The 16,443-nt window shown below is 49.8% G+C and overlaps 1 protein-coding gene across 1 annotated transcript in view; it reads right to left on the bottom strand.

The window, feature by feature from the left end:
• Positions 1–592: 592 nt before the first annotated feature.
• CARD10 (caspase recruitment domain family member 10) overlaps positions 593–16,443 on the bottom strand; it is a 41,498-nt gene continuing 25,647 nt past the window's right edge. The window contains exons 11-22 of the mRNA XM_044441172.1: positions 15,040–15,155; positions 13,971–14,011; positions 12,485–12,602; positions 11,764–11,944; positions 9,650–9,773; positions 8,453–8,693; positions 7,424–7,481; positions 5,989–6,070; positions 5,151–5,303; positions 4,134–4,252; positions 3,317–3,432; positions 593–1,470 (exon numbers count right to left, since the gene is read on the bottom strand). Of these exons, the coding sequence (XP_044297107.1) occupies positions 1,263–1,470; positions 3,317–3,432; positions 4,134–4,252; positions 5,151–5,303; positions 5,989–6,070; positions 7,424–7,481; positions 8,453–8,693; positions 9,650–9,773; positions 11,764–11,944; positions 12,485–12,602; positions 13,971–14,011; positions 15,040–15,155 (1,557 nt within the window). The 3' untranslated portion in view covers positions 593–1,262. The remainder of the gene's footprint in view (positions 1,471–3,316; positions 3,433–4,133; positions 4,253–5,150; positions 5,304–5,988; positions 6,071–7,423; positions 7,482–8,452; positions 8,694–9,649; positions 9,774–11,763; positions 11,945–12,484; positions 12,603–13,970; positions 14,012–15,039; positions 15,156–16,443) is intronic.

The raw sequence follows: 16,443 nt of genomic DNA, 5'->3' as shown, positions 1-16,443 counted from the left end.
AAACTAAATATAAAAAATGTCATTTGCAGCACTACAGAACAACAAAGCAAGTCAGATCCAGCTTGTTTGCAAGTAAAATTTGACCCTTAAATGCTCCATTCTGGCCACAGAGTGCTAAAAGGATGAAAGTTAGCTTGCAAAAAAGCTACTTTTGACCCCTTTAACGTTCCTTGACTGCCACAGATGCCTTTTAAGCCCCTGAATTATGGGGAAGGCAACAGGCAGTGGGACAGAGCTGGGGTCACTGCAGAGCCTGCATCTGACCTGCTAGCTGTGAGCTGCCCTGCACCCCAGTCTTAGCTCAAAGGGATAAGGGGTCTTTAGAAGGAAAAGGGATTGCCTCTGCTGACTGGAAGACGTGCAGGGCCCTTCTGGGCCCACATTCTTCCGTGGTTTCAGAACAAATAGCACATCCAGAGAAAGCTGCTGGAACAAATAAGTTCCCAGGAACAGAAGACAGACATGCTGGCCTCATGCCCACCACTCTTCCCTTAAGAAGTGTGCTTTCCCTTACACTGCTTGCACTTACCCTCAGTTAATGCTAAAAGAAGGAGCCAGTCATTCATTTTCATTGCAATTTAATTCTCTTTTTCGTGTGCAGACCTTCCAATAAAGAGTGTCCATTCATCCTTTATACACAGAAAGGCTCACAATGATGATTTCAGAAGCCCACTCACTGCTGCTTCGGCTGAAGATGCTGCCTGTCCGCAGGTGCACGTGCACATGACCATGTCCACCCCAGTTCCCTGGCCACATGCGCCTGCTTCTGCTGGGATGTGGACTGAGGTAGAGACGAGAGCCACAGAGAACACTGGGAGGTACAAAGGGTCCACAGTAGGGCAGAGGTTGAGCCACCAGGTGACAATCTGGCTCTGTGTACCAGTTGCTGGGGAACATGGGTAGGCGGGGGCTGTTTCATGTCCCATTTGCGGGCTTCCTGGAAGCATCTCTTTGGCGACAGTGGGAAGAGAATACTGAACAAGCGAGGCCTTTAGTCTGATCCACCAGCACGGCTCTTCTCATATGCCTGATGGCAGTGAGAGTCTTCCTCCCGTTTGTCAGGCCAAACAAAGAAATGGCCAGACTGCAAGGAAGTCAACCTGGCCAAGCATGCACCAAGGGCCAAGGATCTGTGGCATGTATCTTACATTTGGAAGAACTTTGGTGGAACAGTACGTCCAATCCCCTGTCCTGCAGAGGCCTTTCTTCTTGTGCAAACTCACTGATCTCACCAAAGACCACCTAACCCATCAAGAAGCCAGTCACATATCACTCTCTTCAACCCACACTATCCTGGCCTGTTCCTGGAAGATGTGAGCCCGCACCACCTTCACCAGCTCCTCTGTGCTACCCCAGGACTGAGGGTCCACTCTGGTCCACGAAGAGGGCAAGGTGCGGAGAGACCATTCGGCCCACTGGCACTGCTTCAGCACCTCAGAATCACGCTGCCCTACCTTCCCGAGCAAGCTCCTAGGAGGGAAGCACAGAAGAAGAGAAATGCATCATCAGTACATTCTTCTCAACATAGGGAATAATGCATTAGCAGAGAAGGGAGATGTGAAGCATGTTATCTTCAGCATGTTGAAGTCCAATGGTCTGCTTCCAAGAAGTGATGGGTTGCCCAATAAATGCTTGCCCATTGCACCAGTACAGCCTCCCACCATCATGCTAGCTAGGAATGACGGGAGTCTTTGTCCAACCTATTTGGAAGACCCCAGCTTGGGGAAGGCTGTATAATATATAAATTATATTACACTTGTGTTGCTAACAGATGCAAGCATTCTGGTTGAACTGTCTTCAACACTGGACAGCTGGCTGAGAACCCAAACTGGAAGGGCGGTGTGTGCCACCCAGGGCTGGCGCCAAATATAGGCATGGCAGGGCACCTGCCAAGGCTGAGGGCCCATTGACAAGAACCTCCTGGACTTGCTTCCACTCTTCACCATTGCAACCTGCTTGTTCACCTGCCTCTCTCTCAGCCCAGATCAGGAGGAGGAGCCAATGGCACAACGGCCCACTTGCTCATGGGCTCCCTGCCTGCCAAGTGGTGGTAGCACTGAAGAGGAGGAGGGTGAGCAGCAAGAGAAGCTTAGACTGGCCCACTGAGGCGGTCTGGCCTAGGACAGCCACACCATGGGTTGGCTGGGCTGGATCACCCCAGCCAAAAGCCTGGAGAGCTCACCGGACCAGCACCCCAATTCTTTCAGGAAGGGCCCCTGAACAAAGACCAGGTCCAGGCGGAAACAGACCTCCAGATTTGCAGCTCTGCACACAGATGCGTATGTCTCCCTTGCTCAGACAGTGCAATGAAAATGGGGACTGGATTTTCAACATGGAGCCCAGCGGGAGCACTGCGATCAGTGACAGGTGGAAGCCGTCCTCTCAGACATCGCATCATAGAATGGCAGAGCTGGAAAGGGCAGGAGGGGCCAACCCCCTGCTGGTGCAGGACTCCCAATAAACCACCCCTCTCAGATGGCTCTCCAATTGCATCCTGCGTGCCTCTGGTGGGGAGAGCCCACATGGAAGCAGCCGCTCTCCCGTTTCTGAACATTCAGCACAAGACTGGAACCCAGGAGATCCTGGTTCTAGTCCTCATGCAGCCACAAAGTTCACTGGATGCCTTAGGGCCAGGCACTGAATCTTAGCCCAGAGTTGTTTGTGAGGATAAAATGGAGAGGAGGAGGTCCATGAGAGCCATCTTGGGTTCCTTGCAAGAGGGCCAAAGGGAAGATATAAATGCTATTTATGGTTGTTTTTGTAATAATACTACTGATAATAATGCACCTGACCATCCCGGCTGAGACTGATGGAAGCTTTGGTCCAAAGAACCCAGAGTACTCCAGTTTGCCTATCCCTTATCTAGGTTGCGGGGTGGGGGGTGAGGTAGGGGCCGGGCAGAGAGGGTACCTGCGAACCAGCATAAGTTTATGGATGAGAAGCAGCAGACTCGTAAGAAGCCAAATGCCACAAGTTCAGTGGCACCCACATGAAGACCAGGCACCCCCAATGGAGAGAAAGTCCCACTGCACCCAGGGGATCTCACTTCGAAGCAAACAGGGCCTGATGACACTCTCGCGCCGCCTGCTGCAGCGACATTTCCTGCTTGCAAGAACGTTCCCCTCCCACCGCCCGTGCAATCCAAAGTCATTGAGACAGAAGCTGAGCCTTGTGAGGGCTGCTGAACAAAGGCTATTAGCCTGTTTGCCCAGCAGCAGCCCTGCCATCCCTGAAGTCCGCCTTATCCCCTGGAAGCGATTAGCTTTCCCACATCCACACCATAACTTCTGTCAATCCAGAGACGGGCTTTTCATACCTGACTCCCCTGATGTTCTTCTCAGTGACCTCAACATGGATAATGATGGGGTATATTTCACTTTTAATTAGATCCCTCACCACCTGGACCTCCAGTTCTAGCAGGCAGTGTTTATTCTGCAAGGAAATCCAACAGATTTACTGATCTAAATGGAAAAGAAATAGCCTGTCCCTGACAAGTTACATTAAATCAAATCCCAGAGTGTGAAATATCATTGCTTTTCCAATAGTAATTCCATTAAAAGAAGGGATTTACAACCAACCCTATGAAGGGAAAAAGAGATCGAAGGGCAGAGTCAGTGGATATATAATAAACCCAGTGTCCAAATGTCTGGACAGGAAAGGATCCTGGTGGCCACCTTCAGGGACGCTCAGGATGCTGGGCTAGTCCAGGACAGCATCACCCCACAGACCTAAAGGCCTTGCTAGCTTACAGTTTTGCACAGGGAATTCTGCTCTGGAAACTCTGGACAATGTTACAAGAGGACTTGAGCGATGTTCTGGGAACACACATTCCCCACAAGACACCACTCCATTTACCTCGACCAGATCATGTCTTCTTTCCACTGCCTTACTGATCCTTACTGATTCAGCACCTACCAAGGAATGCAGAGTATGGCCCTTTCAGTTCCCCACTGCATCTGCCACATACGAGTGCATGAGCATTCCTTTCTGCTCTAGGAGGGTTAGCATTAGGCTTACAAAAAGCTGTTGGGCCTGTATTGCAACAAAAGGGAGCTTTAATTTGTTTGGTGCCTCACAGTAAAATGTGCTTAGCACAATTTGGCCTCTCAGCCTGCTCTGCTCCACTTCCTCACCTTTCCAGCAGCCTCTTGGATAGTGCGGATCCTCCCATGATCCCTTGAACATTGAGTCATATCAGCATTAAGAATATTTTTGCAGGAACCGGAGGAGAATCTTTGTTCAGGAAGAGCATCTGTAGAAGAAAAGGTGCATCTTAAGTTCCTTGGAAGAAAGAAACGCCAGGAAGACTGGGAAGGGCACAAAAATCCCACTTCAACATGCTGGGCTGAGACATGCACCCTCATTCCTCCTCTTCATCTTGAATGAGAAGGAAGCCCCCCACTCCCCCAAATTCTTTGGATTTACTTCCAAGTTGGGTGTGCCAGAGATAGCAGCCTTGGGCTACAATCCTAGCAACACTTCCCTGGGAGCAAGTCCCATGAAACACTGTGACTTACTTCTGAGGAAACATGCAGAAGCTGTGGGGAAATATGCACATTTATTCTATTTGTTGGAGGGGAGGGGAGGGATTTCTACAGAAGAGGTGCCAGAAGTTCTTTTCCTAGACCAAGAGTGGGCAACTTATGCTGTGAGCCATCCCGAGGCTGTGTTGCGATGGGGGTGGCATAGAAATGTTTTAAATAAATAAATAAAACTTCAGAGGGTCCAGAGGCCACTTTCCCACCCCATCCATAGACTGCATTCCCACCAGCCCTGCCAGAAGTTGGTAGGCTGGCACTTTGCTGCAGAATGTCAGCACTGGTCACAGGGTAGCCACTCCCCTAGACAGGGGAGAGGGGACGGGTTTAGAGGGCCCAAAATAGATTGCGTGACCTGCACAACCCTGTCTCCAGTGAAGGGAAGAGAAAGGGATTCAGAATGAACAAGAGGGCGCCACCACTGGCCGCCAGCATCCGCCACCCGAGGTCATCCCCCCACTCAGCCTCATGTCAGGGAGCCCTGTCAGAAGATCATTTCTAGATGTGGTCTCAAGGTGAAAGTCCAGTTCCAAGAACAGGAAGGCTACTTTTTTCCGATGTTTCTGACTCCTTCCCTGGTCCTGACCAAGTCACTTGATCTCTCCAGCTTACCAGATGGGCACAAGTAGAAGTCCTGATGAGAAGAAGGGAGGTCCAAAAGTTTCCTAATGAGCTGTGGTGCCAAGCAGCCAGGTGAGAGCACAACAGGGCGACAGGTCTGAACCACCAGGGGGCGTACTGGACTGTAAGGTTTTACCACGCCATCTGTGGGCAGAAGGACAATGGAGGGGAGTGAAGGTGGAACTTTGAGGTTCGATATAAGGCAGAGGTGGAAAATGTGTGGCCATCCAGATGCCACTGCATTTCCCATCAGCCCTTGCCAGCAGAGCCAATGCTAAGGGATCATGGAAGATGCACCCAGTAACACCTACAGGATCACACCAACCCTGTCCCTGATGCAGGGAAACAATCCTTATGCTTTTAATAGCTGCACGGACCATGATCAAGGGGGAATGGGGACAGATACTTGGGCTACTCCTAGCCACTAGAAGCTTTACTCAGCCCTTTTCCGGCTCTTCACTTGCCTGGCCTTTTAAACTGATCTCTTTGACTCTGCCCCACATATTTTTTTAATGCTGTTTGTATTAATTTACTGTTTAATTTGTTGATTTTATGTACTGTGATTGTGTGTGCATGTTTTCTCAACATTTTATTGTAAGCTGCCATGGTCATGAGATGGTAGAGTGGGTTTAAATCTTAATAGATCAATAAATACATACATAAATAAAATATCAGGACTATGAAAAATACATGCTGTTCTGGTATATACAGTATTTCCCACGGGAGGCAAAATTGTTCCCTGGGGGTTTCTGATGTGAAATGGTGGCACAACTCAGAAGCAAGCCTTGCTTCCTCAGTGAGAAGGCAGGAATGAGCAGTTGCAACTCACCTGGGCAAGGGTCCTTCCAAAAGGCCTCATCCGGCTGCTTGTGCTTCACCAGGCGAAGCTGGTCCAGGGCTCGTTTCTTCAGCTGAAAGGAGCCACAGGGGAGGGGAAGGGAGGGGAAGAGGGAGAGGAAGATCAGAGAATGCTTCACTCAGATGCTTGCACAATGACAGCAACATGTTTATTATTGGACCTTAAATAGGCTCTGTCTTGAGTACAACTCCCCAGGCGAGGAGGGGCATATCAGCAATTACGATTCCTCCCTTCCCATATTCCTTCGAGACACGCCTCAAGATAAGAATGCATGGCATGGCTTCGTATCTCGAACACGAGAGTCCTGCCCCTAAGAAAATGCTGCACCGGTAGGGGCGGCGGCAGCCCCCACTGCACGTGCCCTGTGCTGCAGCGTTGGACCCCAAGGGAGCGGGAAATCGGCTCTCCCAGTCCCTGCCCTGTTCAAGTGCCAGTCTTTAAAACAGCGTTCCCCAGGTGTGTTGGACTATCCCTGCCGCCATGCCAAGCCAGCGTGCAATCAGAGAACAGGGCCATACGCTTCCTGCTGGGTTCAGAGTGAGTGGACAAGGGAGGAGGCCTTGACCAGGGTATGTGGAGTTGCTGTTTTTCAAAGCTTGCCATGGTATAAGCCCCCTAAGACAAGATCATTGTTTGCTCCCAGAAGTGTGGGTTGTCAGCAGCTAAATTCCTCTCAAGAGGTATGTCCCCAAACATGCATATCCAGTATTTCCAACAATTTGAACATTACATTTTTTGCAGAATCCTGAATGGACATGTTTTAGTTCCCTGCCAGTGAGAAAAAATGCTTCAATCAGAACAGGGGCGAGGCTAAGCAGCCTAAATGAACCAAAACCCACACCTAAGGCTTACTGTTGCAGCAACAGACGGGCAAGCATGTTTGGCTTTCAGCCCCAACATCATGTGGAGCTCTCCATGGTGCTGCTCTCTGGGAAACCTGGCTCCTCTTTTCAGGCAAGCCTGACCTGCCCCGAGACATCAGAGTGAACCAGATAAATAATGGGCGCCTTGCAACCTGGATCTCGCAGCACCCAACAACACTCTGCCCTCCATGTGGCAGAGCTCCTGAAAGGGAACACATGAGCCAGACAGGTTGACTATCACAAAGACACCCAGAGAGTCCCGTGGCTAAAGCAGGATTTATGCTAAATTCTCTCAGGTCCACTACACAACACTGTTCCTAGCAATGCAAATGGGTTTTGGGGCTGCGCCCAAGCCAAAAACACTTTTTCTTGTCAACAAAAAGGAAGCCCACTCTGATCAGCAACCCAGTGTGAAGACAAATCTACTGCGGTTTGTAAATAACACCCCTGCAGGGCCCAAGTGTTCACCACAAGCAACAATGAAAGGTTCGTTCTTTCTTTCCAACATACACATCCCCGCCAATATCTCACCTCCGGCTCACCTTAGTCCTGCAGCCTTTTTGACGGGCCGCAACCTGGATCTTCAAGAGCTGCTGGGCCCTGAAAGAATGACAATAATTGAAAACCACTTCACTGACTGTCAAAAGTGAGACGGAAAGTATCACAGTATGACCAATTGTGCTCCAGAAGCACACGGGGAACTCAGATGCACAGAAAATTGTCATTTGCCCTTTTTTGCAAGGAAAGCCGACCGAGATTTCCCTCGTTTTTATAAGATAAAGAGATTGGCTACAAGTAGCCACAGCATCTGTTCTGTGATGCAGCAGCACTTTTGCTACTCCTTGTGAAGACGTTCCCATTAGGAATTGAGCTATCCGGTGTCACAAGAAGGATCTGGTTCTTCCTCTGTTGTGATTTTTACATTTTCCGACATTCACAGGACAGCCATTCACATATATGGGAGACTGTAAAAGGGTGTAACTGGAAGTGTTGCTGAGGTCAGTGCTAAGCCTGCCGTGGAAGACCCTGGTTTCTAGAGGAAAAGAAGACGGGCTTGTCCCTTGACCAGCAGCCATGCCAATGGCCGTATTTCATTCTGCAGCAGTTAGTGGGTACTGCTGAGAAGCAAGCTCCCTTCAGATGCAGAGTTCCACCTTGCCCCTTGCAGACCGCAACAGAATGCAGCAATGTAGGATGAGAGGAAGAACCACAAATGGGGTATTATTATGGGCATAACCACCTAAATAAACCTGACAATATTGGCTCCGATTGGCAGCACAGCAGCCGAGGTGAGGAACTGCTGCTGGGGCAACTGTGACATGCGTTCCTCTGCTGTCGCCGGGTGGAAGGCGTGCAGGGGGCCACTGGCAGAAGGAAGGAACCACCTCAGCCCCACAGATGATCTAGTACTGGGGCATTTATGTGGGTGCACCAGGGATTGAACAGGGGACCCTCTGCCTGTGAAGCAGATGCTCTTCTACTGGCCCCTCCCTAGGGAAATGGTTCCCGCCTTTGAGGACATCAAGGACCAACCAACAAGAAGCAACAGAGAGCTGCCCGAGGCCCGTTACCTGTTGTAGTTGGGTACCGTGCCCCTGTCCAGGTCCCGGAGGGTGAAGGGGTCCACTCGGGCACAGTACCACTCCAACCGCCCCTTGTGCAAGGTGTCCGTGACATGAAGGATCTCCTGGCACTTCACACACAGAGCCAAAGGGTCTGCCAGCTCCAGGAGACTCAGATTGACGCGCACATAGAAAGAGTCTCCAGGAACCTTCCGGCCGGCATCTCGTGCTTCTTGAAGAGGCAGGTATCCTGACAAAAAGAAGAGGGCATGCATCAGAACAGCCTCGCTGGACTGGCACAAAGCCCAGGCCATCCCATCCGGCATCCTGTCTCCCACGATGCACAACTAGGCACTTCTGGAAGCTCACAAGCAGAACAGAAAGCGACAGCCACCTGCCCCTGCTCCAGGCCAAGCGCCTGGGACACAGAGGTCTCCTGCCAAGCAAGGAGGCTGGACTTCAGTGTTGTGGCTAACAGGCACCAGCAGACCACTGTCCATTAAAGTGCCAGAAAAGCTTCCTTCTTTAATCTGATGCCCTTCAGAAGTTTTGCCCAGCCTCCTCACCACTGGCCATACTAGCTGATGACGGCAGCTGGGACTCCAAAACATCCGGAGGCTGCCAGGCCATCTTGCACACAGCAGAGGTGAACAGCATAAGGAGAAGCAACAGTGGACAATTCAAAACTTAGAAACTCAGGACTTAGAAGGCTGTTCGGAAGTAGCAATAAAATTTGTAAATGATTACTGTGTAGAATGTTTTTCTGATTGCCCTAGATAGTCTCAAAGGAGAATTCTCAAAATACACCAAGAACCATAAACATCAGTACAGCTGACTTGCCTTTATATACAACATTTCCCATAATCTGTTTCACTTTCCATGGTGTGATGGAGAAATGTGATCACACAGAGCTCTGTACTGAAGTACCACTTTCTGATAACAGGATCATTCTTACCTCAGTATTCCAAGATTTCTTTCTGCTACCATAAGGACTAGAAACTTCTCTCTCTTTCTCTCTCTCCAAACAGGGAGAGGGGAGGGGAGAGAGACACTTAATATCTAATCTGTAAGATAAGGTATTCTAGGCTTTACATTCAGTTATTTGTTTCTGCAACCCAATCACAGATAAACAAAATAGACACTGCCTTGGCAGCCCAGATGAGCCCAAGATAAACACAAGTACCAGGTATGCTTACAATAGCCTACCTGTCATATCAGGCAAGAAGAGGAGAGCTGATGGATCATCCCAGTGCAAAAGACTCAGGTAAGCCACCTCCCGTGTGCAGTTCTCCAGAGAGAGCACCTCCCCATTTATCTGTGTCCCCCTAAGCTGCCACAGAAACATAACAGAAAGAAGGTACGTGGAACAACTACCATTAGTGTTCTAATAATACATTTAGGCCAAGAAGCTGTGTCTACCTCTTCGTCTGATTCTTCTGTAATCTTGAATACTACAGAAAAGGCAAACGGCAACTTGGGATGATCTTAAAAACAGGCTTTGCTGGTGAGGGTGGCAATCTTGAACGCATGTGAGACTTGCTTACAAGCCACCAAAATCATTTGAATCTCTGTTTGGTGGGAGGCTGTAGGCAAGGGCATCCTGACACCCATGTCAACACTGGAGTACCAGGACACTGTCTGGAGAGTCAGCAAGAGGACAAGACAAGCAATCAGCCGCACGAATCGAGGTCACTAGGACAGTGGCATGGGCTGCATAAGGGTTCTACCCAATGGCACTTTGCCTCCTGTGCTCCAAGCTACAGCAAATGATGGCAGCCAGTGATGGGTAAATACAGGCGAGGCACTGCAGAGATGTTGGTCAGGCACAAGAAGAACACAAGAAGAGCCACGTTGGGTCAGACCATGGGCCCATCAAGTCCAGTTCTTCTCATAGAGGGCCTAGCTGGCAGCCCGTGGAGGAGAACTCAGAAGCCGGGCACGGATGGAGTAACACCCTCCCACTCATGTTCCTCAAGCTGTCCACACACACGGGACAAGCAACCCCTTTGTAGAGAGCTAAGAAACTGAGCTCCGAATCCCAGCACTGGATTCCCGTCTTGCATCATGAACTTCCTGGGAGCTGGGGAAAAGCTCTCTTTCAATGTGCTCTCTGTAAAAAGAGCATTATAAAAATACTTGACCTTTCTTGCAGGATTGTCATAAGGAATATAAGTTCATTAATCCTAAATGTTTTAAGAGTGTATGCTTATGAACTGTTCTGACTCATGCAGGGAGCTTTGGCCATTGGGCAGCACAGAAATAAAATTTAATAGTAACAGTAACAGTTGCAATGATGAAGATAGTTGTCTTAAATTAAGTCAAAGCATTGGTTTACCCAGCTCAATACTGCCTGCAAAGTTTGAGAGTGATTCACCAGGGTTTCGGGCTGGACTCTCTCCTAGCCCTTCTCAATGGTGCTGAAAACTGAGCCTAGGAACAGCTGCAAAGGAAACAGGCACTCTAGCATTGAGCCCTGGCCCCTTCTCAAATACTCAGTATTATTTAGTGCAGTCCTGTGATTGCACCAAGCCATACATTTAAGACTGACCAACAAAGCAGTGGGAATAGGCAGCAGTATCCACACAGAAGCGCTACCAATTCCACATGTTGACAAACCACATGTCAATAAACCATGAACAAACTCATCCCGAGATTAGTATTGCATAGGGCCAAATTCTATCACAGAATTAAATCCCCTTGAATTCTATGGGGCTCATGCACAGGGGTGTGCTCCTACCCAGTGGCTAAGTTCTCTCAATCCCACTTCCCATAATGGTGTAACAGGTGGCTCCAAAGGGAACAGCCTTCTCTGTAGTGGCCCCCTATCTGAGGATTGTCCTTCCCAGGGAGTCTTGCCAAATAAATACCTGCCTGCTCTAGTTGGCATTTAATCTTTAACCCTTTGCTCTTTATAATCTTTAGTGCTAGCTTTTTAATATTTTGATATTTTCATTGTTGTATTTGTTTTGGTTATTTTGGTTTGGGGTGGGTGTTTGTTTACTTTAAGGACTGTAAACCATCCCAAGGAGGTCTGCCAGTTGAGTGACTCACCAGTTAATAAACACAGATATGCAATGTAGGATTCCAATCTTTGCCTTTAAGTCACCTCTGAAACCATTCACGCAGTATACAGCTCAGCCACTAGGTGTCACCCTGCATTATACATCTCAGGTCTAAGCAGGGTGAGCACCCAGTAACCCTAAGAGACAATAGAGAGGAGCCTATGCTGCTCCCTGGTTTAGTCCTACAACTTCCCCCCTTCCTTCGCAAATGCTTTCTGCTCAAAAGTCAGCAATGATTTCACATTCATCCATTCATACCTCTAGCAGCCGGCATCCCTCTCGGAGTCCTGCCTTCTCCACTTCGGAGCCTGGTCTCACCCACTGGATGTAAATCCCTGTTCTGTTTCCTCCCAGGATGGAGATGTCCCCAGCAAGACCCCTGCTTTGGGGCGCTGGAATGCTCAGGGGACCTGCACTAGACAAATGCAGCACAACAGATCTGCATGGTAGGGAGAAGACAACGACAAAGAGAGAGGCGCTGAAATCTCCACAAAGCATCTGTGCCATAATCAGCAGGATACAGGGAGCCCCATTGATCTCTGCCAGGAGAGGGAGTGGGGGCTGAGGTCTGCCCTGCAGGAGGCGTCCTGCTACCACCAGTGAATTGCTGTACATGCCCATCAAGTGCCAGGACAAGCATCAGTGGGTCATGCTGGATCCTCCACAGCAGAAGCAACGACAGTGGCAACTAAATGGGCTGGCAGCACAAACAGAAGAGGAAGGGGAAAGAAATTCCAGATGCTAAAAAGAGAGATTTGCTGGTCCAGTGAATTTCGGGAAATCCTTCCTCGGGGCACATTTTCAGCAATGATTCACCAACTCAAGGGACACTGTTTCCCGATATGCTGTTTCTCATACCCATTAGGTCTGCATCCATATTTTCTTGCCCCAGGCCTGACTATACAATTGCAGGCGTCTCTGGAGCATCATAAAACTGCTTCTAGAAACCATGAGGGGATGATGTGAAAGGCAAACAGACCTCCTGGCAAAATTCTGGTCGGAGATGCTGGACAGGCAAATTTCTGACTTTGCCCTGCTGTGCGCACTGCTGGAAGAGGAAGGGGACCTGACGGATGAGACGGTGGTGGTCACACTGCCTGGAAGAGAGGAAGATGGAAAACAGGTCACCACAGAAAACATCCAAGAGTCACCTATTAACCTGCATCCAAAGGGCTCTAGAGCAGGGGTCTCAAACTCAACTTCCCTGGCGGCCGCTGGAAGTAGAGTCTGGGTGAGGCTGGGCCGCATCAAGGATTCCACCACCGCAGTGGTGGTGGGCCGCTCATCCCGCGGCCGGCCCGGGCGCTGCTGGCGCTTTGAAGGCCGCAGGGCCTGTCCCTCATGCCCTGCCCGTCCCGGCATTTGGCCCGCGGGCCGCGAGTTTGAGACCCCTGCTCTAGAGCAGGTGTGGTGATAGCACTGAAGCAGGTGGGACAGGAAAAGCCTGTAACTCCATGGCTCCTCTCCTGAACAGCTCCCACACAGCTGGGCTAACATTTAAAGATCCAGCCATGCAAGCAAGGGCACAGTGTACGCCTTCACACAGAACAAGCAATCTGGCCTGCCTGGACGAGAGGCCCCAGGGAAGGAGGTGGCACAACAGCACACACAATCTTTTTGGCATCATGTTAAGCATGGCAGGTCCTTGGGAAATATACTACATAAACTATGCTGGTATAGTCACCCATAGGAAGCGGTTGTCTTAGCAAAGGGCTGCAGCCAGCTGAGGCCTTAAGAAGGCTGGCAGTGCCTGTTCTATCCATGATTCCACCCCTACTGGACTACAGTTCTTAAAGGGCCAGTGTTGGTTTCTGCATCTCATGATCCAATGTGGCTCAGAGACAGCAGAAGCTGCTAGGTCAGAGTTGGATGATGGGAGCACTACATCCTCCATCTGGGAAAGTAGGGAGGGGAGTGATTTGGGCTCCCCTGAAGGTGAACATGTCTGATTCTGAATCCTCCTGAGAGTAACATGGATTCTATTTAATAGGCTCCAGGCGAAACTTCTGCATTTTTAGCACCTGAATGGCAAAGCCAGACAGTTTTTGTAGATATGCCAGTCTGCCTGGGCTGATGCATTGGTGGAAAATGCCACAAATCTAGCCAAGCCCAAGATATACAGTCGGACATACAGTAGAAATTTATAGCCCGTCAACAAGAACCGATAACAGCCAGAAGCAGAAGCATTTATCTCATCCCTACTCCTCTGAAACTGAATTGAATTCATTGTCAAATAAAAACCCTCTATAAATTAAACACCAGACCGGAATAGCCTAAGAGCTGCCCATGCATGCATGCATGAGGCTAGCGAGCCCCCAAAGGTGCTGCCAGAGCAGGCAGGCAGGCAGAAGTGTGGGGCAAGGGTGCCCCCTAGTGGGCACACTGCCGTGCAGCTCATCTAGCAGAGGGACGTCGTCTCCTCCTCACATCATCACACAGTAATGGAAAACCGGGGCTAGCAATACCTGTCAAGTCTTCCATGCTGCCGAAGGACCCATAAGACTGGCTGAAGACATAAAGGAACACAGAAAGGGAGGCATTAATTCCCATTTTTACAAGGAACAAAACCATCAGCCTATCTCCACACTGTTCTTCAAAAATTATGCCTTTTGATGCCTTCAACAGTTCAGAGCAGGGCATTGTTGAATACATAAACTAGCGTAGTTGTTGGTTTTTTGAGAGCCACTGTGGTGTAGTGGTTAAGAGCCTGGGACTGGGACTCAGGCGATCTGGGTTCTAGTCCCCACTCAGCCATGGAGCCAGCTGGGTGACTCTGGGCCAGTGACAAACTCTCAGTCCACAGGGCTGTTGTCATGGGGATAAGACTGAGAGCAGCAGGAGAAGAACAATGTAAGCTGCTTGGAGGTCACTGTAAGAAAAAAGCAGGATATAAATCGGAGGAAGAGGGGAGAAATCCCCGTCTACTCATGGGCAGTTCTGCTTTTAAGGCAGGGTAAGGCAGTTGTCTCAGGCAGCAGAAGCTGGCAGGCAGCAGTGAGCTGCTGGAAAAGAGAACCGAGAGCCATGTGGCGTGGGCTGTGTCCTGTAGGGGCTTCATGCAGCCACCCTGGATGGCCTCCTGGGCCTCCCCCAGCTCCCTCTCCTGTCCTCTGCAAATTGCTATCCTACCTATTTCCTAAAAAGTGTTCTTGAGGAAAAGGTGAGAGTGGCAGAGAGGGTGAAGCAGTGGGAAGCCTTACGGATGGGGAGGAACTGAGCTGTCCAAGCTAGGGGCAATGGGAGGGGGACAATTTCCACACGTTCAGTCTTACAATTCCAGTGAAAACCTGGAGGGGCCACCCCATTCCTAGCCGCAGGCTTTGCAACCTCGGCACCCGACTGGGGCAAACTCGCCCGAGGCCCCTGAGCCGCTGGAACGCGCCCGGGAGCGCACCGTGTGCTCTCCCCAATCCCCGTGAAAAGAAGCCACATCTGGTAGTCAGAGAGGCTCTCTTCTTTATGAGGAAGCCTGCAATGCAAGCGACTAGGAGGGAGGGAGGGGGAACTCCCATTGCCTGGGATTCCCGCTGTCACCTCTTGATAGGAGCCAGTCCCTCTTCACGCTGTCGTCGAAGTATGGAGCCAGCACAGGGAGGGAAGGGGAAGATGGAAAGGCGGTTTATTTCCTTTTCTGTGTCGGGGGACACATCCTGAAGAGGAATAACATATACAAATGCATACCTTAAAATTAGTCTCCTCCACCCCAAACTTCCTCTTCTCACTTTCTTCAGCTACAGCTGTCATTCAGTTAAATCAGGTAAGCTTTAATCAATTGAATCTAGCTGAATATGGACACATGTCTGTCTGAGCAAAGACAAAGGGCAAAGTGTACCTTTCCACCCATGCCCTGTTTTAGCCATTCAGCTCTGCCACCACAGTGTTCCACTGGCACATGAGAGGGGCGGCACCAGTCTGGTTTTGAACTTGGTGGCACACCTCCTGTTCCACTGGCTTAGCAGTGCTTCCATCTAATCCTATAAACCAGTACTCACTAGAATTATAGGATGCTCCCCAGCTGTTTCAGCCTACAACTTCCAGTGTTCAGGCATGCTGGCTGGGGCTGATGAGTGTTGAAGTTCAAAGCATCTGGAGAGCACCATGTTGGGGAGGGTTCCTCCTTCCCCAACCTGAAACCTTCCAGATGTGTTAGACTGAAACACCCATAATTCCCAGAGAGCATGGCCAATTCTGGCTAGGAATTATTGGAAGGCGCAGTCCAATTAGATGCATGATTTACGTTAATCACACTAACACTAAAAGCTACTCTCAGAATATATTGAATGTTCCTTATTTACCGTTCAGCCCAATCTTTTAAAAGTCAAACACAAGTGCTAAATTGTGCAACAGACGTATGCGATATACAACTGGATCTAGCAGGCATCTCCAGACTCCCTGCTCTGCACATCCCAGCCAAATGAAATTAAGTGGGCGGCTACAAAAGAGAACGCCTTCTCAGTTGTGGCAATGCGACTCTGGAATACACCCACACTGTAAAGGCAAATGCATTTTTCTCCAAGACATTTCAGATTTTACCATTTAGATTGGACCCAGAGCACTGAGTGGCTCCCCTCCACCTGGAAGCCAGCTGAGAAAAGAATGCTGACTGCAGCTGACGGATTCCTTTACAAAGGCATACAAGAGTGGGAGACCATATTGATCGCTGGTCACTGGCCCCACTTTCTGGAAGGGGATTGCCTTATGAGAGTCACTGTGCATGCACTCTGAGCAGGCTTTCCTCCATCTGCAATTTCACCTTAAGGGCTCAGGCAAGGAGAAAAGGGATGGGAAAAGTAACTTGGAAAATGAAGGAACACAGCTACCTTTCCCAACCCAGTGCCCTCCAGATCCTTCAGACTTCAAATCCCATCTGCTCCAGCCAGCATGTCCAGTGGGGCATAGTGCAGAGAGTGCTGACCTGAACTCCAGAGATCTGGGTTC

This window comes from Varanus komodoensis, unplaced genomic scaffold, assembly GCF_004798865.1.
Source record: "Varanus komodoensis strain SLA01 unplaced genomic scaffold, ASM479886v1 scaffold39, whole genome shotgun sequence".
Taxonomy (NCBI): Eukaryota; Metazoa; Chordata; class Lepidosauria; order Squamata; family Varanidae; genus Varanus; species Varanus komodoensis.
This window is presented reverse-complemented; position numbering and strand designations above follow the sequence as displayed.